The sequence below is a fragment of the Tursiops truncatus genome, chromosome 12 (assembly GCF_011762595.2).
Source record: "Tursiops truncatus isolate mTurTru1 chromosome 12, mTurTru1.mat.Y, whole genome shotgun sequence".
NCBI classification, from domain to species: domain Eukaryota; kingdom Metazoa; phylum Chordata; class Mammalia; order Artiodactyla; family Delphinidae; genus Tursiops; species Tursiops truncatus.
The window spans coordinates 29572647-29596397 of record NC_047045.1 but is presented as its reverse complement, the minus strand read 5'-3'; the positions used below and the strand labels follow the sequence as shown (position 1 = coordinate 29596397).

General features: G+C 36.9%; 1 protein-coding gene across 4 annotated transcripts in view; it reads left to right on the top strand.

The window, feature by feature from the left end:
• The window catches only part of MMS22L (MMS22 like, DNA repair protein), a 137305-nt gene that overhangs the window by 79137 nt on the left and 34417 nt on the right, over positions 1–23751 (top strand). For all 4 annotated transcript variants that reach the window (XM_019929451.3, XM_033867570.2, XM_033867568.2 and 1 more), the window contains 2 exons: positions 18090–18283; positions 22726–22876. In XM_019929451.3, coding sequence (XP_019785010.1) covers positions 18090–18283; positions 22726–22876 — 345 coding nt within the window. The remainder of the gene's footprint in view (positions 1–18089; positions 18284–22725; positions 22877–23751) is intronic.

The window sequence follows — 23751 nt, the reverse complement described above, 5'->3', positions numbered from 1 at the left end:
ACTGCATTGAATTTCTTCGTGCTCTGTAAGATAAAAATATAAGGATATAGAACAGAATTTTATTTTAATTCATTGTAAAATAGTGCGTTAATGTAGTGCTTATATGGAAACTTGTAGTTTTTTAACAATGTAAGTTCCCTTTGGAGGATGTGGAGTCTATGAAATGTTTTCTTTAATTTTACTGACAGTGTGTAGTGTACATGTACATGTGGAGGACAAGAGAGACCAGTTTTGAAAACTCTCCAGCCGCCTTTTTTTTTTCTTCTTTTAAATATGTTCTGTAAATTGTGCTTCCAGAAAGGTAGGGGGGAATGTGGTAAGAAGAAAGTAGAGGAATTAAAAATCATTCCAATAAAATGGTTTAATTTATGCCTAGGCAGTTAAGCAGTGCTCCTGGTTAACAGAAATACCCTTCAGCTACACAGGATTTTGGAGGGTTGGAGGGCACTCATTTGCACATAAATAGCCATTAACTGATAAATTCCCGGAGGTCTCCTGTTGCATGTTAGTGGTTCTGACCTACTTAGCTCGCTTAAATTTGTTTTACAGAATTATTATAATTCTGTCCTTGGTACTTAAACTTTGTGATTAATGCATGCCTCACAATACAATTAAAGTATAATTGTACAGTTTTGCGGTTTCCTATCATGGTGTTATTATTACAAAATCTGGATTTTGCAAATATTAGAAGAGTTAAGGTTTCGATATTTATTATTTTTGCTGTTATTATGTGATTATGTTAATTGGGACCCTTTTATGTCTGAAGAATGGATTGGAGAGATGTGGATCGTTCAATGCAGAATTTGTTAGCTTGGAAGTCATTGAATCAGTTAGTGTGTGGTCACTTCGGTAGATTGTGTGGATTGACAAGTCCCAGTCTTTCCTGCTTACCTTTTTCAAATGTTTCTGAAGTACAGTAGATTCTTCGCACCATTTTTTTTTTTTCCGAAGCAATTTGGAATAAATGTTGGGAGGCAGTAGAAAAATCCCAGAGTGGGACTCAGTAGATCTGAATTCCAATGCTGACACTTAATAATAAAAAGAACTCAGGGACTTCCCTGGTGGCGCAATGGTTAGGAATACGGCTGCCAACGCAGGGAACATTGATTCGAGCCCTGGTCTGGGAAGATCCCACATGCTGCGGAGCAACTAAGCCCGTGTGCCACAACTACTGAGCCCACGTGCGTAGAGCCCATGCTCCACAGGAGAAGCCACCACAAATGAGAAGCCCACGCACCGCAACAAAGAGTAGCCCCCGCTCGCTGCAACTAGAGAAATTCCGCGCGCAGCAACGAAGACCCAATGCAGCCAAAAATAAATAAATAAATTTATATATTTTTAAAAAAGATTATTTCAAGGAAAAAAATTCATTTTTCTGAAGGTCTGTGTCCTCACCTGTAAAATGAGTGATTTGGACTAGAAGAGGTTGGCAAACCAATGTGCTGCTGACCAAATCTGGCCCGTGGCCTGTTTTTATACAGCCATTGAGGTTATAATGGTTTTTACGTTTTTTAAACTTTGTAAAATAGCAAGAATGTGTGACACCGTATGTGGCCCACAAGCCTTAAATAGTTAACCAAAAACTTTTGCCAACTCCCTGAATAGATGTTCCATAGGATTTCTCTCAACTATTGTCCTTCAGCATTAAATTTTTAGTTGATTATTTTTAAGTTTTATATATAGCCGTGCATGTCTGTTTGGGGTTTCACTTCCTTCCTGTTTACTATTTAGAATGATCTGTGACCTGTTACCTTCTCTCAATGCCCATTATGCATCCAGCTAGTATTCTCTTAAATTTGGGAGTGATGACTACTTTCTAAAGCATCATAACTTGAAATCTGGAGGAAATTAAAGGAAATTAAAGGAAATTTCCAGTAAAATGAGGTAGTACAGTGTCTGTTCTATTGAAAGGGGGGAAGAAACACTTATTTGAAACACAATACTCTCACTTTGGAACGCTTTAAAAGTTGTGTTGTTTTATAGAAAAGTTACACATAAGTGTTAAATAATATTTTCTAATGAACTTCAGAAATCTTTTCTATAAATTTTTTCTGAATATCACTTTTGGCCAACACATGGTATGGTACGACAGTAAGAGTTGGAATTCCCTGCCCCCATGTCATTGAACGTGGAATTACGGACCACTGTTAAGCTCGGATGCATTTGAGTGATAGTCAGCTACGACAGCGGGAGGAATTCGCCATCATATATTGTTTGCTTGTTAATATGCATTAAAGATAATGAGCTAAGAAATTTTAAACCGGTTTTATTTGCTGTTGTGGGGGACATTTTGGACCCCTCAAGAAAAAAAACCAATGGTCAGAAACGAACTGCTTTGTAAAGTTGGCAGGCAGTCATCACATTTCTCCAAAGAGAAAATTGTTACCCTGTAATAATCAGTCTAATGAATTCAGAAATTCATTGATTGTCCTAGCTCTGGGTAGATTAGGTAGAGACTTGCTTCAAGGAGTGGAATTTATGAAATGTTTGCTGCATCCACCAAACAGAGCCGCTATAATACAGCTGCCTCCTCAGTGGTTTGCTTTGATCCTGTGGAATGAAAGGACAGGAGGATCAGCTCAGGTCTAAATGAGATTACAGCTGGTTCTGCAGCTTATCTGGTCTATTGCCAACTAGTGTGGCTTTGCACGTCCTAAGGGGTTTACAACAGAAACTGTTTATTGAGTATCATCGGTTTACCCAACACAAGCAGGCTAATCCTTCCCAGCCTCAGCATGTTGTAGAATTGTGCAGGAGCCAAACCAAAAGCTGGTGTAGCCACACCCTCTAGAGCCCTTTGTCTCGCTCTATATTGATTTTTACCTGAGTTAAAGATGGTAAAAAAAATAAAACCAATAACCAGTCCTATTGTGAGCAAAAGGTTAATCTTACCTAAAATCTTACAAAAAACATCTGTTAACCCTAGAACAGACGACCTTCTTTTTTTTTTCCGTTTTAGACAAGTGGGATTTTCTAGTTTCTAATTGTGAAGAACAAGATAAGAGAAACAGCTTAAAAGATCTTGCTAGATATTCCAAGTTAAATGCTTAAGTCTCTTCTAGTAGTACTGTAACAAATAGCCTTGTGTATGGAATATAGGATGACTTATTTCTAAATAGTAAGTTTTTGCTTTATATCCATTGTGCACTCTGCAATTATTTTTTAGTGTGGCAAACAAATGCATGAAAGCAAGGCTGGAAACCTTAGTTAAGGAAAAAAGCTCAGCTATCATAGTTAATAGCCAATAGTAATTTTGCCTGATGATCCCTTGATTAGTAGTATATTTCTTTAGTGAATAAAGACTGGTGATTATGAGTATTATAAAGATATTCCTATTATAAATAATCCTATGTGTGTTTAAGTTTTCTTTTACTATTTTATTAGGTATGTACTTAAACCTTCAGGTGTAAGATTTTAATTACTACAATCTTTTCTTGACTAGGGATCCTTAGTATGGCTTATAGAGGAAAATGATTTGGTGTCGGACACATCTGGCTTACAACTCCATTGCCGTTATTTATTGATCAAGTTATTTAACCCCTCTCAGTCCATTGTTTTTTTCATCACCAAACTGGAGCTACTATTTACCTTGCAGTATCTAAGCGAACCAAATTAGAACGTAGTAGAAAGTAACACTGAGTTAATCACGTTAGTCAAGGCTACTGTAGTTGCTCAGGAGCCCAAAGGCATTGAAGATTATGTCCATAGAATCCCTCCCATGATGCTAGAAAGGATATTTAAAAGTTGTAGTGCAGTAATCATGACAGCTGTGCTCTTCATCTACAGATCAGAAACACCCTTCGCCGTTTTTAAAGGTGTCTAAATCTCGGGCAGGTGGATGGAGAGGTCGCCAGCTAAATAACTTTCCCTTTGTTCACAGCCATGAGTATGAAATCTAGGCTAGTTTAAAATTTCTAAGAAGGCCTGAATAGTAAACTAGTATTTAAGATAGGTAGGTGAGCCATGTATTTATGTTCCATCCTGCTTGAGTGATTATTCGGTTGCTACGTAACACAGTGATAGATGTGTAAATACCGTCAAACTGTATTAAGTGCTAAGTAAAAGACAGAGGTAGATTGTTTAAGAAGGGTTCAGTGGCCTCTCAGTTTACTTTCTCCTAATTGGCAATGAACATGTATCCGCAGCTATGTGTAAGCACAAAAAAGTTACTATGGAAACATTTGGAGTCTTTCTAAATGTACCGTGTGATGGAATCAGCTAAGACTGATGTTTATCTTAAACACGTAGCTTGTCCAATATTTAAACCTAATGGACAGATGTGTACCAGTTGAAAATGTAATATTTATCCAGTCATTTCTATTCTATCAAGTCTAGCTCTAAAAGCAATAGGTTGTACTCATAAAGTAATAAATTTTTGGTGCATTTGGAGATAAAGGCTATTGGTGGTGATTGCTTAAACTCTTGTTGCTCAGTCATCTGAATGGTGCAAGTCAAAGCATTTTGTCAGACCGTGAGAAGTTTCATCTAGATATTGCCTCCCACACAGGCGGGTCACCATATAAATTACGTTCAGGGTTTTACAGCATAGCTAGTGCTGGAAGTTAACTTGATGCCCAGTGGTAGAACTCGTAAAACATTTTCCTGTTAACACAACCAGGCAGAGTTGACATTGTTGATGGTGGGTTCGATCTAATAAACCATTGGTTCTAACAGTGATTTTTACTGTGTTTCAGAGGTGATGATGATACAAGTTTAGTGATGCAGCAGTTCTTCCTGAATGACAGAAAATTAGCTCTAATATCTATATTACCAAATGCTGAGAACAGTAGGAGTGGGGAGTGATTGAAGCCTAATGTAACCTCATGTTCTGAAAGATGATGAATTACAGGAACACACTCTTTAACTCGATGTATACCTTCTTCACAAAGAAAAATACTGATTTTTCTCAAAAGAATGTGTTCTATGTCATCTGCTGGAAATTGGGAAATAACCTTGTTATTAGAATATGTAGGCTGTGCCCGCCTTTCAGAATCTTGTACACAGGTGTTTTTAGGCTGATTATCATTTCTGAAAGGAAAGCAGTTTTACCTTTGGCTACCTTTTTGTTTCTGTGTTCTCTAAAGTTACTTTCCTATAAAGACATTAAGCTTTATCAAACGTTTCTTAATTAAGAACCACAGTAACAAAAATCTAAACTTTTTTTCCCCGTAAGAGTAAATTTCAGGGGTTAATTTTCTTCTGGTGGTTAAAAACAATGGGGACTATTTTAAAGTTTATTTTGAAATATTTCTTCTTTGGTAATAAAACTTCATCTTTTCTTGTTTGAAGTAAGTAACTATTTCTAGTTAAAATTCATAGGATGCTAACAAAGCCCTACTATTTTATCTCTGTAAGCAAGAGTCTTTCCAATTCTTCCTTTTTTGGTGCTGTATCTGCTGTTTTAGCCCTGTTGCACATTTATACACAATTGGTGATCTTCCTGTAGTTTGGTTCCATTTTATGAGATATCACAGGTATTTTACTCAACTCGTTAACATTGCTTACCCCAGTTTATGCATAATTTTTTTTTACATCAGGAGATGAGCTTTTTTGATGTGCAGATAAAGATTATCATTGGTGCTACACAGATGAAACCTGTCATATACAAATAGCAATGTATCAAGCCCTAAACCTGCAGACCAGATAAATCAACTCATATGCTGAAGCCTTGCAAAAGGAAATTAGTGATAAAACAAAAGCCTTTGAGGCTCTCAACCCTAGTAATGGAGCTTCATAATAAGCCCCACAGATCATTGACTCAAGGAGTAATCTTAGGAAAACTCTTTTCCCCTCTATCTTTTCCTTTCTTTTAAAGAGCTATAGTAAACATGGCAAATGGCATCTCTGGAAAGAAATGCATGTGTAACTAAGGTATCTGGAATAACTACCAATTAAAACTAAGAAATTTATGGACTGTTAAATACAGGTTTGTTCCAAAGAAGTTTATACATTTATTTATTTTGATGATTGATCTTATACATTGACTAGTAACAGCTTTTTCTGTATAGAATTCAGATTAAGCTTTCCTTTTAAATTAGTGTATTTGATACACAGGTTACACCTAGGTTGTTGAGGATGGGAGAGGCACAGAGTGAGGAAATGAAAAGGAGGGAGAAGAGGAGTTGGGGTTGGAAATCTAGAGGAAGCATGTAGTGGGAATGGAAAAGAGACAGGATCTAATTAGTGGGTTTCATTCATTTGAGGCAAACCCTTTTGAGAGTGAAAGCTGTAGTCTCTCTCGTCATAAAAATAAATACATATACACAAAACGCTAGACATAATTTCAGGGGGTTTACAGACTTCTAAAACCCCAGGCTTTTCATTATATTAAAATAGTGACTGAGCTATTATTTCTGTTAAGGGTTTGGTTGTATTTTTGGTAAAGAATATTCTTTCTTAAACATCCCTATGTACTTCTTAACTCTTTTGCTTGACTGAGTTTTGAAACCTGAAAATGTAGTCACTAGTGGAGCTGATGATGAGGTTTTTTAGATCCATTATCACAATTGGCAATGGTCGGTAGTGTCTTGTTTTGTAATTTACTACATTTCTTGAGTGTAAGAGAAATATTGAGGATGCAGAATGCCTAAGAGGTTTTAGAAAAATTATTATCAAGGGACACTACTTTTCCCATTGCATTAGTTATTATAATTATACATTGGAACAATCTGCTGACATAGAATTGGATTTGATTTAATTGGAAGAGAAAAAAGACTGAATATCTTCAATATTTATTGATATACCTAGTCCATTAAGGTAAATTATAGAGCAAATTTCACTGTGACAGGAACATTTGGGTTAATGTAGTTAAGAATCAGTCAACATTACCATTTGACCCTTTCTTTTTAGGAATTTATTACCACCAATTAGGAAAAAGTACTCACAAATGGAATTTAGCCCTAGCTTACTTGTGGAATATTTGACCCCCAAAATGTTTGGGTCTTTACCTTTAATAAAATGATCCTGAATTCTTTTGAACCAAAGTACGTTCTCCCACATTTCAGCTAAACACATTTAGTAAGATGTGGTATAATAATTGCAGCCGTAGGTAGAGGGTACAGCTGACTGTATACTGTTGTTTTCAGAAAAGGCTATTGGGATGGTAAGAATTAAGCTAGTTTTTGAAGGGTGCCTTTATTAATTAGTTTTAAAAGATGAACTTCATAGGTTCACAAACATACTACCCTATATCTAGGGAAATTTAAAATGAAACTCGCTTTAAAAAGCTGTCAATTATTAGTGAAATGGGAAAGCAACAGAACTGAATAAAATTTATTGAGAGTAAATATGATAATATCCATAGAATGTCTCAGTACATGCTTGCTGTAGGTGTTCTGTGCTGGATAGTTAGGAAACTAAAGTAGTTTTTCTTCAAATGATCCTTATCTTTGCAATTCATTTGTCCTAAAACACGTCTGGAATATCTGAGAGTGTTGCAGATGGTCCCTAGGAGGCTTGAAACATAGCTATTTCATCTTAAGTCTGCCTTTGCACCATTGCAGATACCACCCCTTGTTTATACTTTTAGTGAAATAAAGTCTTTGTTCCTCCTCCTCACATGTGAATTCCTAGAGTCAGGTCTGTATCTTTTTCATCTTTGAATTCCTACTTTCTACCATAGTACTTAGTATATAGTTGGTACCTGTTCTTTAGAGTGTAATAAACCATGCCAAAACATAGTGGCATAAAACACCCCGAAAACAACTTTTTTACTATGCTCGTAGATTCTGTAGGTCAAGAATATGGAAAGCCAAGGATAGCTCTTCGCTGCTCCCCTGTGTCTGGGGCTCTTTTATATGGAGTAACTCAAAAAGCTGGAGACTGTACCAGCTGAAGCTAGAGGATCCGGTTCCTAGATGACTTCTTCACTAACGTGTCTAGCATCTGAGCTAGAATAGCTGAAGCACAGGCTTAGCTGGTTCTGTTGACTCGAGTACTACCTATGGCCCCTCCAGAGAGTGTTCTCAGAGTAGTTGTACTTTATTACATAGCATTTCAGGGCACTAAGACTGAGTTTTCCTAGCAAATAAAGAAGAAGCTTTGTGGCCTCTTACTACCAAGACTTGGAGTCACTTAGGGTCACGTCCACTGCACTCTGTTGGTCAGAGTAGTCACAGATCTCCCAGATGCAAGGAGTGCCAAAGAATTTGCGGCCATGTTTTGAAACTACCACAGTATTCAGTGAATGGTGGAAGAGCCAGAGTGAATGAGTAAACGAGTGAGAGAGAGAGAGAGAGAGGGAAAAATAAGAGGAGGAAGAAGATTAAAAATTGAGGTGTGTTTAATATCACCAGTAATTATTGGCTCTCGTGTTGCTAAGTTTGATTGTTGATCTGTGTTCCATAATGAAGGCATTTTCCATAAATATTCTGTTCACATTATTACCTATACAGGCATACCTCATAGATATTGTGGGTTTGGTTCCAAACCACCACAATAAAGTGGATATAGAAATAAAGTGAGTCTCGTGAATTTTTTGGTTTTTCAGTGCAACTAAAAGTTGTTTATACTATACTGCAGTCTATTGTGTGCAATAATAGCATTATGTCTTAAAAATAACGTACATACCTTTATTAAAAAAAAACTTTATTGCTAAAAATGCTAACCATCATCTGACAATGCAGTTGCAACAAACTTTCAGTTTGTAAAATAATGCAGTATCTGCAAAGTGCAATAAGTGAGGTATGCTGTTATTGCAAATAAATATATTCTGATTTCCTCCTTCAGCCACCAATTCATAAGGTTCCCCTCCTCCTTTTTCTCATATGAGAATTCTATACATAACACCATTTTAGATAAGATCTAATGCATGTATGCTTGCTCATTTATACATATCTACTTACAGTTAAAGAGGAAGAGAACCATATTTGAAATCCCAAAAGACCAGCATAACTTTATTTTTAAATTTTTTTTTAACATCTTTATTGGAGTATAATTGCTTTACAATGGTGTGTTAGTTTCTGTTTTATAACAAAGTGAATCAGCTGTACATATACATATATCTCCATATCTCCTCCCTCTTGAGTCTCCCTCCCATCCTCCCTAAAGACCAGTATTACTTTAGATAGTTTATCAAAGATGTGTACATTTTATTGTGAGACTTCTTACAGAGAGGATCTTACCTCTGAGTGCCTCTAACATAAAGGACAAAGATCCTGGATCATAACTCATGATCTTACCCACCCGGTATTCTGGTAGCCGTCTAACTTGGAAACTGCCTTACTTTATATTGAGCCCATATTCTCTCCCTGTCTTACTTTCGTCTATCACCTTGTACCCACATACTTGCTATTAAATTTGGAGGATGAGTTCCTGGAAATAAAGGCCCTAACTGAATATAAGCAGTCCAGGGTTATTCTAGCATTAGCCCTCTGGAAATGAGTTGTCATGGTCAGGTGATGATTGCTCTCGTCCCTAAGACATGACATCCATCTGTGTATAGTTTCTCGCAGTTTTAATGTCAAAGGACTTCAACCAAGCCTTAATGTGGTCTTTACCCTCAACCATTTCCTTGAAGGCATCTTGAGGTGCTGTAAAACTTCAGTCTTAATATCCAGCATGATACTGTTTCTTTGAGTCTTTTTGGTAAGTTTAGGACTATTACTTGTTGATCATTGGCTAAACTGTTCCCCCAAACACAGAATAAATGGCAGAAACAGACCATTAAAAAAAAAATTCAACTTAAGATAGTGCAGTAAGTAGTGCACGCATTTGCTAAGAGCATTTGCACTACATTGTGCTAATAATGTGAATGGTTATAGGTCGGGTTCAGTTTTATTAAATTAGAGCATAAGATAGCATTCAAACGTCGGCAGAAAATATAAAAAGGTTGTTGTGATGAATGGCTATTTGTACAGTTAACCAGTGAACCATGTGGGTTTGAACTGTCCAGGTCCACTTACACGTGGATATTTTTCAGTAATAAATACTACAGTACTACAGTCCATGGTTGGTCGAATCCTTGGGTGTGGAGAAACTGCAGATTTGGAGGACCAACTATAAATTATACGCAGATAAACCCCAGTATTTTTCAACGATTAACTGTATATGTACCAAGTCATACATACACATATTTAAGAGGTTGGGCTTTTTAATGAAAATATTTCAAAGACAAATAATATTGTAACATTGCCCTGTGCAGTTACACAGGGTGTTTAAATGCATGTATGTCTAAGGTAGTGCTTATAAGCTCCAGGTTATATTGGGAACATTTATGGGAAGATATACGTTGGGTATGTAGGTTGGTTTTGTCTCTGTTAATTCTCTCTGCCTTAAAGAATTGTTTACTTGTAGCTCTAACTTTTTAGATATCATGGCCCTCCATGGCTTGGTCTCCATCAGTACTCTAGTTTCAGTTTCCATCATTCTGCCCCTTGACCTTTCATCTTCTGGTAATACTAAATTGTTTATGAATGTTGTAAATTGTTTGTGAGTCCCCTCATATACCATGCAATTTCATGTCACTATGCTTTACTTATGTTACTACAACTTTCTGAAACTTTTTGTATTATATTTCAGTTAACTAAAACTTCAGTTAACTAACTTTCATAATCTGATAATGGTGTGTTTACTCTATGAAGCTCTCATCAAACCCCTAGTTGGACCAAATGTTCCCTTTGTTTACATTATAATACTCTGTAGATACCTCTGTCTCCTCACTTTATTGTACATTCTTTGAGAGCAAGGACCATATTTGATAGCATCTAATACAGTACCTCATGTAATTAATAGACATTAAAATGAGCTGAGCTACTGGGCACAGTGATTCCTTAGTCTGAATGTACTCTTGGACTCTCGGTCTAGATTTCCAAAAATTTTGGGGATTTTGTTACTTAAATTTTCTGTTTTCAAATCAAAATATACTCTCCTTGTGTAGTCGTTAACTGTCCCTCCTAACTTTGCTTCCCTCTCCCAAAACTTGGCAATAACATAGATTGCTCCTTCACAAAATGCCAAATAATTACCGTTAGCTTTCTTTTTTCTTCGTAAAGTAGATCAAATTGCACATTAACTCATACCTAGATATTTATAGAAGCTTCATAATCAGTCTCTCCTGTCTCTAGTCAGTTTTTATTCTAACCCACTGTGTTTGCCATTACTAGATTAATCTTTCCCAAAGCACTGTTTTCATTATATCACTCCTCAGTTCAAAATCCTTCAGTGGTTCCTTACTACCTTCAGAATGAGGTCTAGATTTTATTTTTTTTAATAGCAGGCTGTACCTTAATTATTTCTGTACCATCAGCCTAGGCACCTATGCACTGCTGTTTCTTCTCCTTGGAATTCTCTCCTCGCCTATATCCATGTGGTTCTCCCCCTTACTCATTTAAGTCTTTGCTCAGATGTCACCTTATGAGAAGGTGTTTCCTGATCATCCTAGTTGAAATATTAGCCCTCATTACTCATTATCCCTATACCTTGATTTCTTTTTATCCATAAAGTTCACTACAACCTGAGGTGTTCCACATCTGTGTTTGTTTAATTATCTGTCTCTTTTTAAAATGTAAGCTCCAGAAGGGCAGAGGCTTTGTTGTGTTAACTTTGTATCCCTACTGCTTAGACCATGTCTAATATGTGTTGAATTAGAGAGTAAATGTATGGAATTTATATGCCTTTGTGCTTTTAATTTCCTCTTTTTCACCTTTTTTGTCCTTAACCTGTCCTCTGAGAATCATTTCCATGCCCATTTGATTCTGCTGCACTCAATGATCTTTATTTTCTAAATTAGTATAAACCTGTACTTTGTTTTATACTTAAGCCTACAGAGTAGAGGAATGATTATCAGCCTCCTCTAGTACAGAATTACAAATAGTCTTGCTACTCAGTGTGGTTCATGGGCTACTTGTTGCATGACCATTTCCTCATCTGTTGCAAGAATCAAATAGGACATATTCAATAAATGGAGTATCTATTACTGTTAACCAGAAAATCAAAGACTGTTCATTGAGAATAGTGTGTCAGCCCTATTCTATGTGTTTGACTTTAACTAACTAATTTAATCCTATAGGTATTATTATTATTCCCACTTTGTAGGCAAGAAAAGCCAGGAAGATAACTGCTTGAAGTGCGGTCCATGGGCTTGCAAAATCGGCCTACTTGAAATGTAGATTCTCAGGCCCCTCCCCAGACTCACTGAGTGAGAATTTTTTTTTTTAAGTAATATACTTAGGGCCAAACTTGAAGATGCAGTAGGATCTTCAGTGAGGCTAGAACTTTAGGATTTCTAGAAAGCTCTACAGATGATTTTGATGATAGTCAAGATTGATAACTACTGAAGTAGATCCTTGTTATTATTAGTGTACCATAAAATGCAGTGAAATATCACTGAAACACTTAAGTCATTTGAGACCCATAATCATCTACAAATATAAGACTAATACAATTATAAGGGTAATTCCTAAAAACAATCACTTTTTATTGATATATTTTCTTGCTATACCCTATTTTTGGGATGGGGCAAACTACCTTACCTTAAGTACTTCATCCGTGTTATTCTATAAAACCATAAGGCGGTATTGGTATAAACATGCTTGGTTTGCTAGGTTCAACACTGGATTCCTGATTTATTCTCTTTCCTCAGTCTTAAAAATTAACTCAATTGTGGACCACAGGAAAATTTTAAATGATCATATGTCCTTGACCTTTAGAATCCCTGTAGAATAGTCTACATTCCCCAGAAGTGTTAAACTTTGAATGTGTGTGCATCTGGTGTGCCACCAGGATTGGATGTTATACTGCTTTGTAACTGCCTCTTTTAGGAGCTTAGCATATGAATGAATGAATGCATATAGCAGTATGACATTTAAGACATGTATTACTTATTTGGGTAGTAAAATGGTATTTGAGGTAGTAGCTGTAGCAGAGTTGGCATGGTAGCCTGACTGCCTGGCTTCAAAGTTTGGCTCTGCTGCTTACTAACAGTATGACCCAATCAAATGATTTATCCTTTCTGTATTTAGGTTTCTTGTCTACAAAATGGGGGAAATAATAGTATGTACAGGATTAAATTAGTTAATAAAGGTCAAAAACTTAGAATTGGGCAGGCGCATATATTCTCAATAAACAGTCTTTGATTCTCTGGCCATAATAATAATTATTCCATTTATTGAATATCTCTTATTAAGGATTCTTACAGCAGTTGAGGAAATGGCCATGCAACTAGTAGTTGAGAGAGTAGGATTTATACTCTGGTGTGTCTGTCTCTAAAGCCCATGTGTTTCTAGATAATGCTCTACTGCATCTATGAACGTGGTTATTAGGAATTAGAATCAGTAGCAATGAGACTGAAGTAAATATTATCTTGCCTTATAGTCTACAAATTGTTTTTACCTAAGTGGTGTGATTTGAAACTTGAGCAGCTCTGTGGAGGATAGTAGGGTATTATTCCCATTTAACAGATGAAAAAACTAAGTCTGTTTTCCAGGGTCACAAGCTGGCCCTCTCCTAGACACGTTCATTTGGATAATTTTCTGTACCTCTTGAGGAGCCTTTTTAATGCCTTAATGGTGCATTATATGTGACCAGAAGCATCATTGCCAGTACTGGGCTTTTTATTTGTTATAATCCCTCAATAGTCAAAACAGCCAGCAAACTCCTTGCCTGGATCTCACCTATTCACTCAGTTGTTACCACCCACTCACCTCCTCGTCCACATACACACAAATGCACTGAGGTGCCATTACAGGGAGACACTGCTGGGTGTGCCTGAGCGGCTGCTTGCCAGCTTGGTTTCTGACTTATTGCCTCTCCCTGAACACTGGGCATGCACAGAATTGGGGGTCAGAACTTAAGCTACTATCATTTCCTAGTGAGGCTTTGCACTATTCTCTGTATGCCTGGAGTCTGTTTTTGTTTTGTTTTGTTTTTATTTTTTGAAGACAGGATTGGGTTGGATGATTTTTAAGATACTTTCTAGCTTTAAAACTTTGGGGTTTTTTTGTTTGTTTTGTTTTCTGGTAATGTCATTACTTTGGTTATGTTATATCTTTCTGGGTAGTAGAGCAGATTATAGCCCTATTTTATAGATGTGAATAAGAATGACAAGAAGATCCAGAGTACCTAAGGTTTTTTTTTAGTGAATTTAGCTGAAACTAAAAATTGTAGAGTATCCTGATTCCCATCCAGTTTTCCATTAGTTAGATCAATCAGGCACTTGGAGTAATTACTCATAGTGGTTTAGAACAACTTTTTTTAACTTAGAACTTCCCATTATATTTTTTACTAATATAGATTGAAGAAAGTTGGCAGGTTTTGCAGTAGAACTAAAAAAGGAATTCAGTTGTTAATTGTTGTTAATCCCTTGCTTTCTGTTAGCTCTTATCACTCACATTTATTATATTATGCTTTTTCTATGTGGTGCAAGGTCCATCAATAGATGACTTTTCTTTACATTTTGAGGCATAATATGTTAGAAGTATTACATATGCAACTATGACTACCAGGAAAATGATGTACAGTATGTCATACCTTGTTCCATAGTTACCAGTTATAGGAGAAGCAAGAGCATACAAAGGTGAGAAGTAAAACCTAGATGTAGTCGTCTAATAAGTGTTCCCAGAACCCTGTCCAGGTTATTAGGGAGGAACAATGCCTCAGAGACCAGGCTGGCAGATAGCAGCAGTCAGATGCTGCAGGTTTCAGTGCGTCTTATGTGATAGATGCCTCAGTACATTTGTGTGTCTGTGTGAGGGTGGGAAGGTTGGGGGCAAGATGGATGAGTGAATATGTGAAATCACAACAGGAAGTAACATGAAAATAAAAACAGGAAAACAAATCCTGGAAAGTGGGGCACAAGAGCAATTGGATACAGGAAACAGGAAAGTGCTTGAACTTAATGAGGTAAGCCAAAAGAGGCAGGATATCAGAGCTAAAATAGAAGCATATGAAAACCTGGATAACTAGGTATGTAAAAGTTTGGGTGTTTTCATAGTGTAGCAATAGGTTCCTAAACACTTTTATTATTTTTTTTTAATTTGGCTTCATTATGTCTTACTTGCAGCACACGGGATCTTCGTTGTGGCATGCTGAATCTTCCATTGTGGCACGCGGACTCAGTAGTTGCGGCACATTGGCTCTCTAGTTGTGATGTGCAGGCTCCAGAGCGCACGGGCTCAGTAGTTGCGGCATGTGGGCTCTCTAGTTGTGGCGCGTGGGCTTAGTTGCCTCACCGTATGTGGGATCTTAGTTCCCCGACCAGAGATCGAATCTGCATCCCTGACATTGGAAAGCAAATTCTTAACCACTGGACCACCAGGGAAGTCCCCCCCTAAACACTTTTGAGGACATTATTTCATGTGATCTTCACAATAACCCTGTTGGGTGGATGATAAATGATTGTTCCTAATCTTAACTCTTTAGAAAGCAAGAATTGGGGAGGTTACTCATTTTTTTTTCAAGGTCACACAGCTCACAGTAGCTTTGCTAATAACCAGCAGCTTTACCCAACACAAGTGTTACTTCTATTGCCTCAGTTTCCTCATTTATAAGATTTGAATAATAATTGTACCTACCACATGGGGTGAGAAACAATGCTTACAAAATAACTAGCATGGTGCTTGGCACATGGTAAATACCAATAAATGCTAGATGTTGCTATTGTTTCTACTATAAGAGCTGCAATTTGAATAACTTGATGTTCAGCAGATTTTATTTTCTGCTATAATGTATTACATCTTTTAGAACATAAGTGGGCTGGTTATCTGTGTATTTCCAAAATGATTTTAACCCATGTTAAGTTAGTCTTTTACTCAAAACATTTGCCCCTGCCTCTTCACGAGGCAAAGAGCTACATGCGGCTTGTCTAGCTTCTTTTCTTAGGCTTACTAAAATTTCTTAACCCAAGTAGGGAGAGAAGAAAATTGATCAATATTTAAACCGTGTGTGTGTGCGCGCATGTGCGTGCATCTTAGCATATAAGGGTGTGTGTCTTAGTGTGTAAGGGAAAAGTAGGGGCTTCAGAGTCAGATTTTGATTCAGATTATGGGGCCAACTCTTCTTAGCCATGTGACCTTTGGGCATGTTATTATCATCTTCATCATCTATAAAGAGGATTAAATGATACCCATCTTACAGAATTGTTCTGATCTTTACTTAAAGAATTTCTGGCATCATAAAGGATGATCAGGGCTTCCCTGGTAGCACAGTGGTTGAGAGTTCACCTGCCGATGCAGGGGACACAGGTTCGTGCCCCGGTCCGGGAAGATCCCACATGCCACAGAGCGGCTGGGCCCGTGAGCCATGGCCGCTGAGCCTGCACATCCTGAGCCTGTGCTCCGCAATGGGAGAGGCCACAACAGTGAGAGGCCCGCGTACCGCAAAAAAATAAAATTAAATTAAAATTAAAAAAATAAAAATAAAGGATGATCAGAAATAATACCCCTTCCTGGGGAATAGATTTTAGTGAGTGAAGAAATGGCTTAGTTTATTTAGAAATAGTGAGTAAAATCCATCCTACCCAAATACAGTAAGTTATTTATTATCCTTTGAGACCAATGTACTTTGAAAAAGCTATAGGTGGGTTTTACAAATGGTGGTATTATTTTACTTGGACTCCGGTGTCTTGAAATGTACCCATGAACTTTGCTTTGTGGATGTAGGCAGATGAATTAGTTGCCTAATGGATTTTAGTGATTTGATATTCATCTTACTCAAAGCTAAAGGACCTGAAATGGTTCTTTAGTCACTAGTTCAAGTTGAAAGCATCTCAGGCAGGTTTTTACACAAAGAGAACATAGCAGATATTTGGTTAGTTTTTATGAGACTTGCTTACTATGATATTCTTTCCCCAGGCATTTGTACACTTGTTTTATTTTTCAGTACTTCAAGTAGCATTAAGTAGTATCTCATGATCATCTAAGAATTCCAATGTAGAGAGGCACAGAGTCCTAGTGTTACATAATTTATACTTAAAATTTTTACTTTTGTGTAGTTATGGGAAAAGTACAAAGATGTGGTCTTGCAACCAGTTTGATCTTTTTGTGGAATTGCTTTAGTTACATGCACTAGTTCTGTATTTTATATAGTTATTTTGAGTGTCCACTTCCCTTAGATGAACTGATTTAAAACATCAGGAGTGTTGGAATTAATGTAATATTTCCTTCTTTTTTAAAGTACTAGTCGTTTTTCTTAATGGAATACTACCATTATTGAAGGAAGCCTTCTGCCTTAGCTCCACTGGTTGGTTTTCTCTGCTTCCTCTTTAATTGAAGAAAGCAAATCTAAGGATGGTATTCATGCATTTGTGTCTACCCTCAATTGAGATGGCAGTAATATAAACAGAAACAGGAATAATATCACGGTTGCACATTTAATTTTAAATAATATTATTAACTGCTGGGCATATTGCATAAATGCCTTCTATTCCAGATCACTAGAAAAATCTTTTAGTATATACCCCTCTTATGTTTCTTTTAAGGTCTAGAGATATCTAAATTTTCAATAGGAAAAAAAGGTGAGTAAGTGATGAATTGAAACTTGAGACAGTATTGAATTCATGTTTTATGGATTTATGGAGAATAACTTTTTATTTTTTTCTACTATGTGAAAATGATTATAGATCTTTTTGGACCAATGTACTGATAATAAGGTTGTATCTAGCACAGTTTTATATACTAGCTCAGCACCTGTGTCTGCTCTAAACAAGGAAAGTATTTTAGTTTAAAATATCACGCATAAGCCATAAATACTCACTGTCCTCTTGGTACATCATGCCCTAAAGCTCACAGGAGAAATGGTTTTAAATTTTGTTTTTATGTCTAGATTGTAAGTAAAATCACTTGTCAGAGTTGCATAGTTGCAAAATGCAAACCTTCATTCTGAAGCTGCCTGTTTCTTATTTGGATATGCCATATTAAAAAGCATATAATTAATGGTTGACATTAGTAATTAACATTAACTTTATGGTGCTTAATATGCCATCATTCATCCATCAAATAACCAGAAATGCATAATGTCTTGGCATAAAGGTTTTAATTATATAAAACAGTTCTTCAGTTTTCATATGGTGTAAATGTTAAAAGCCAATAATGTATTTAAAGAAAAATTTTTGTGAGTATTTGTCGGGTGTTAACTGTATTTTTATTTCTTTTTAGGAGTATGCATCAACAATTGTGTCAGGAACTTCAGAGGGAGAATGTGGACCTCATTGTGCAGTCTTCATTATCGGCTAAAGAGCGCCACCTTGCTGCAGTTGCCAGTGCACTATGGAGGCATTTCTTTTCATTTTTGAAGAGTCAGAGAATGTCACAGATAGTGCCTCCCTCACAACTCGCGGATGCAGCTGCAGGTCAGCGTTGTTAATTTGCTAATTAGTTTCTCATTTTGCAGACTGTCAGTTTTTTCTTCTGTCTGCTTGGTAACAAACCCTTATTTTATTATGGTGCAATAAATATTTTGTCAACCAGAAAGATGAAAAGAGGTACATATTTTAAAATTAGGAACCTTTGGCTTGTTTATTATTTTCCTCTTAGTAAAGGTAAAAATTAAGTGATCATTTTCTAAAAACAAAAGATCACTTTTAACCTTAAAAATATTGAATGTACGTGAACTTTTCTTATGCATGCATTATTCGGAAAGTAAGGCAACATTTGATTTCTTCTAGTTCGAGTAGTTTATTTTCAAATTGTATGTTCAGATATCTAGTATAAGATGAAGTTGAATAAAGAGCAATAAAGGATGTAGCATGAATTCCACTTCAACATCAAGCAGATGAGCCCAGAATGACATGGAGTATAGAGAATGTTATTGTTCTGACTTCATTAGATTCTATTTTAGGTTGTAATTTTTACTTAATTTGATTATTAGCCTATGGACATGTCCTTAGGCTTTAAGGGACTCTGAATCAGATGAAATTATAGGCAAGAATTTGCATATATGTGCATATATGCACTTTCCCAAAAAGAAGTCATTATCTTTCACAAAGGGATATTTTACCCAATGTATGTTAAGAAATACTGGAATAGAGAGAGATCAATATGGTGACTGCATGTATTTAAGTGCAATTTATATGAAGGTATTTAATGTATTTAAATATTAACACTTTTGAAAACCTAAGATCTAAACCAAGGTTTATTTTACCCTGGTGTGAATGAGGAAAGCTGAGCTAAAAGCACAACAGAAAGACTGCATGATATAAATTTTAAAAGACCTTGAATTCTGGTAACACTTGCATAATTAAGACTTTACAGTGATACATAGATTGAAGAATTGTGACAGGGCAACGGTTTTCCAACCAGTGTAATGTCTGTGAAAATAAATATTGATATTCAGTTTAACCAAAGCAGTCATTACTAGCCGATATGACTTATCTTTCTCCATTCATCATCCCAACTTCCAGTTAGTTACCAAAAATTATATTATACAAGTTGAGTCAGTGCTGTCCTAGGCACTGAAAATAAACAGTATATAGATATAAAGCAAAATATGTGTGGGTTTTGGGTTCGTTTTGAAATAAAGACTTCATAGGAGAGAGAAATTTCCTGCATTAAAAAAAGGTTATTGAATACCCACTTTTATTGCCATTGGGGATATACCAATGGGAAAAAAAAAGGACTGCAATTCTTTTTTTCATGTATAAGCTCCATGTTTTCATGGAGCTTATAGTCTAGTGGCGGGGAGAGAACATAAATAAATCAGTAGGTAAAATGTGTAATATGTCAGATGGTGAGATGCTATGGAGAAAAATAAAAATATAGAAAAATATAGGGATAGGGAAAGCCAGAGGCAAGTTATAATTTTAAACAGAATTGTCAGGAAAACCTGTGTAAGTACCATTTGAGCAAAGACATGAAGGAGGTGAAATATGCAGCTATGCAGCTATGAGCTATGCAGAAGTCCAGAGGCAAGAGTGTGTCTGGTGTGTTTGAGGAACTACAGGAAGCCGTCAAAGCTCTCGTGGAATAAGAAAAGGAGTAAGAGTAGTCAGAGATGGGGTCAAGCAGTTATGGAGAACTACTTTGTGTTCTGCCCTGTACGTAGCTGTGAAGACTTTTGCTTTTACCCTGATATTAGAAGCTGTTGGGGTCTTGAGCAGAGGAGTGATAGGATCCCTCTGGCTACTGGCTGGAGAAAAGACTCTCGGGAGATGGGGAGGCCACGTAGGGAACTATTGTAACAGCTCAGAGCTGGGCACCTTGGGCTACAGTGGTAGCAGTAGAAGTGGTGAGAAGTGGTCAGATTTCCAATATGAAGGTAGAGCTGACAGAATTTTCTAAGTGGGTATGATATGGTAAGCAAAACAGATAAAGGGAGAACCCCTTGTTAGAGATGAGGAAGATTGTGGCAGGAGCAGATTTTGTGAGTGAAGACTAGGATTTTGATTTTGGACATTTTTTTTTAATATGTCCATTAAAGTTCAAGTAGGGATGTTGAGTTAGACCCCTGGATAATGAATCTAGGGTTCAGGGAAGAGGTCTAAGCTGGAGATTTAAATTTGGAAACTATGTATATATAAATAGTCTTTAAAGCTATGAACTGGATGAGACTACTAGTAGAGTAAGTACCAGTAAAAAGAGAAGTTTGAGGATAGGGCCCTAGGATATTCCCATGTTCAGATTTGTAGGATAAAGAAGAACCAAGAAAGGAGACTGCAAAGGAATACCAGTGAGGTGAGAGGAAAACCAAGAAAGTATAGTGCCCTGGAAACCAAATGACAGAGCTTTTCAAGGAAGGAGCAGTTATCAACACTTCAAATGCAGTTAATGGGTCCAGTAGGATGAGGCCTGAGAATCGGTCCTTGGATTTCGTAGGATGGAGGTCACTGATGACCTTCAAGAGCAGTTTTGCTGTAGTGGGTAGAGACAAAGGCCTGATTGAAGATATCCAAGAGAAGATGTGAGAAGAGGAATCGCCGACTGCAAATGTAGTAAATCTTTTTGAGTATCACTGTCTAAGAGAAGTAGAAAAATGGGGATGTTAGCTGGAGAGGGAAATGGGGTCAGAGAATTTTTTCTAACAACATGGGAGAAATTTCAGCATATTTGTAACGCTGACAGGAATGTTTAGGAGTGAGGGAAAACTTGATGTGGCAAGAGACTCACTTGTGTTTTGATGCCCAAGAGAAATGGGATCCCATAGAGGACTTGGCCTCAGATATCCTGTAGTAGCAGAAGAGAAGGCAGAGTAAATGGGCCCAGGTGGAGGTTGCTGGGTAGATGTGGTGGTTCTCCTCTGACGTTTCTCATTTCTCTGTGACGTAGTAAGGTCATTAGCTGAAAGTGAAGATGGGGAGGAGATGCTGGCTTATGATGGAGCAAGGAAAGAAGGTATGCAGTAATCCTCTAGGCGAGTAAAAGACTGAATGGACTAGAGAAATGTGGTAGAAATGATGGCCAACTCTAAGAGTCCACTTAAAGTTTGTAGTCATAAACTTGAAATGAGATCAGTCAGCATGGTTGTTCACCAGCCATTTATACTGTGTAGGTGTAGGTGCATGTGGGGAGAAGACCAAGGATGTAATTAAACAGATGGTGTTTTTTCCAGGAAAGTACAAAAAATCAAGTAAGAAGCAAGGGAGTTGATGGTATATGAAAATCAGTATAATAATGGACCATGTAATCAAGCTGCCTAAAAAGGGGAAGGAAGGGGAAAACTTGTAGGATCAATGAATTGTAGGTCCTGGTGGAATCAAAGGATTGCTGGATTTGGGAACCTACAGGAGGAGAGTTGGAAAGGTAGTTCGATGCCAGAAAGAGGGGTCTTCAAAGTGGAAATTATGGTGAGATTGTACTTATGGGTAGTGCCAAGGTCTCTGTATCACCATGGGAGTGAATGGCTAAAGTAGAATGGAAGATAGACTCACTGTAGGAGAGGAGTTCAGTGCCAGGAGATTGGAAGAAAAATCATCAAGGACTATGACAGGAGTGCAGTTAGAAAGGATGATAGTGAGCTAAAATCTTCAAGGGATGAGAGGAGGTGAAGGAGGAAACGGTAGACAAATGCAACAAGGAGAGTTAGTGCTGGTGACTTAATCTGATGACCTAAGACTCAAAGCCAAAGGGAGGGGGAAGGGAGAATGGTATAGAAGCAGCCATGTGGACCAAGAAGTAAGCTCACCTTATGTGGGTCCTGTGTACGAGAGTGTGGGAGAATAAATAGCCACCATTTGAGAGAGCTGCATAGGAGCAGTACTTAAGAAGCAATTTATTGGTAAACATATAGTGATATAGTGCAGATTAAGTTGGGGAATCCCAGGAAATCACAAAATAAAGTACATTTGTTTACTATGGTGACCTAAGGAATTCTAGCTCCTAGGCTTTGTGAGCTCTGAGGGAAGTGGAGTATCATTGATTGATTGTAGAAGATCACTTTTTACTAGAAGAGAATGTCCAGTGTCCAAGGTGAGGAAGAACTCTGTCTGTGGCAGGTGATGAGTAAATTAACTCAATTGAAGAAGAGTGGATGCTAGAAATAATTTTTGTAATGGGTCTTTTGAATGGGAGAGTCACATAAGCAGAGACATCAGGTGTAGAATTTGCCATTTGAGAGGGCCATTATAGATTCATCATGATGATGCTGAGATAGATTATTCTAGACCCTTTCTTGGAGATCCAGATGATCGCCACAGAAATTTCTTCGACAACATGAATTTAGTTCAGTTTTAGCTTTCTGTTGTACGTTTCTAAAATGTGACATTTTACTATTTAGTGCTAATTTTTTAAAAATCACTATTGATATAATTGGGGGGGGGGTTAAAAAATTCTCACTGAGTTTTTCTCATTTTAAATCCAGATTTTACTTTGCTGGCAATGGACTTGCCCAGCACAGCTCCATCAGATCTTCAGCCTCAGCCAGTTACATCAATGATACAACTTTTTGGTTGGGATGATATCGTCTGGCCCCAAGTTGTAGCCAGATATTTAAGTCATTTCCTACAAAATAGGTAAGTGTTTTTATTTCAGGTATGCACATTAATGTAAGCCCACGATAGATGAGTTCACTAGGAAGGTAAGAATTTTCACAATAAAAACTGATCTTTACTATATATACTCTCACTTGGGCAGTTTGTTGCTTTTCTGTGTATCAGCATTTTGACAGTATTAATAGTAGGAAAGCTTTCTTAAAACAGTGTTGTTGCTGTTTTGTCAAAACGGTTTTTGTAGGACTGCCTCATCCTCATCCTGAAAAGACCTTTCTTCACTCACCATTGTGAAAGAAATTATACAATTAATATTGCTGAATATGTAAGACACTTATATTACTGTAGTTTTAGATTTAATGATAGCTTTCCTCTTCACAGCTAGATGTTTAAAGCTTTGAGTTTTGTGTAGTCATGAACAAGAGACATCCCCACCCTGAACTTTGGTTTCCATATCTTTAAGTGTCTCCTGCCATATTACATAAGAGATCTGAGGAACCCCAACAGAAAAAATATGCAATAGATAATAGAAATAGTATAGAATAATCAGGACAATTCAAATAAGAATATCAAGATGAGGGAAAATAAAATAAATACACAAACCTAAGAGACCAGTGTAGGTCTGATCCCAGCTGCCTGCCAGTCAGTGAAAATGAAGAGAGGTATTCTTCTCAAAAGGAATTCATTAAGCAGAGTCATTAATCATTTTCTCACTGGCTTTCAGTTGTAAAGTAAGGGAGTTCACCTTCAATTGGATTACTTTCAGGATCCCTTCCAGCTTAAGAATTCTTTAATAACAACAAACATTTATTTATATTATTTATTAAATACTTTTGCTGAAATTATCTGAAAGGATTTCAGTTTTTAAAATAATATTGTGTGTTAGTCACAGTTGAAGG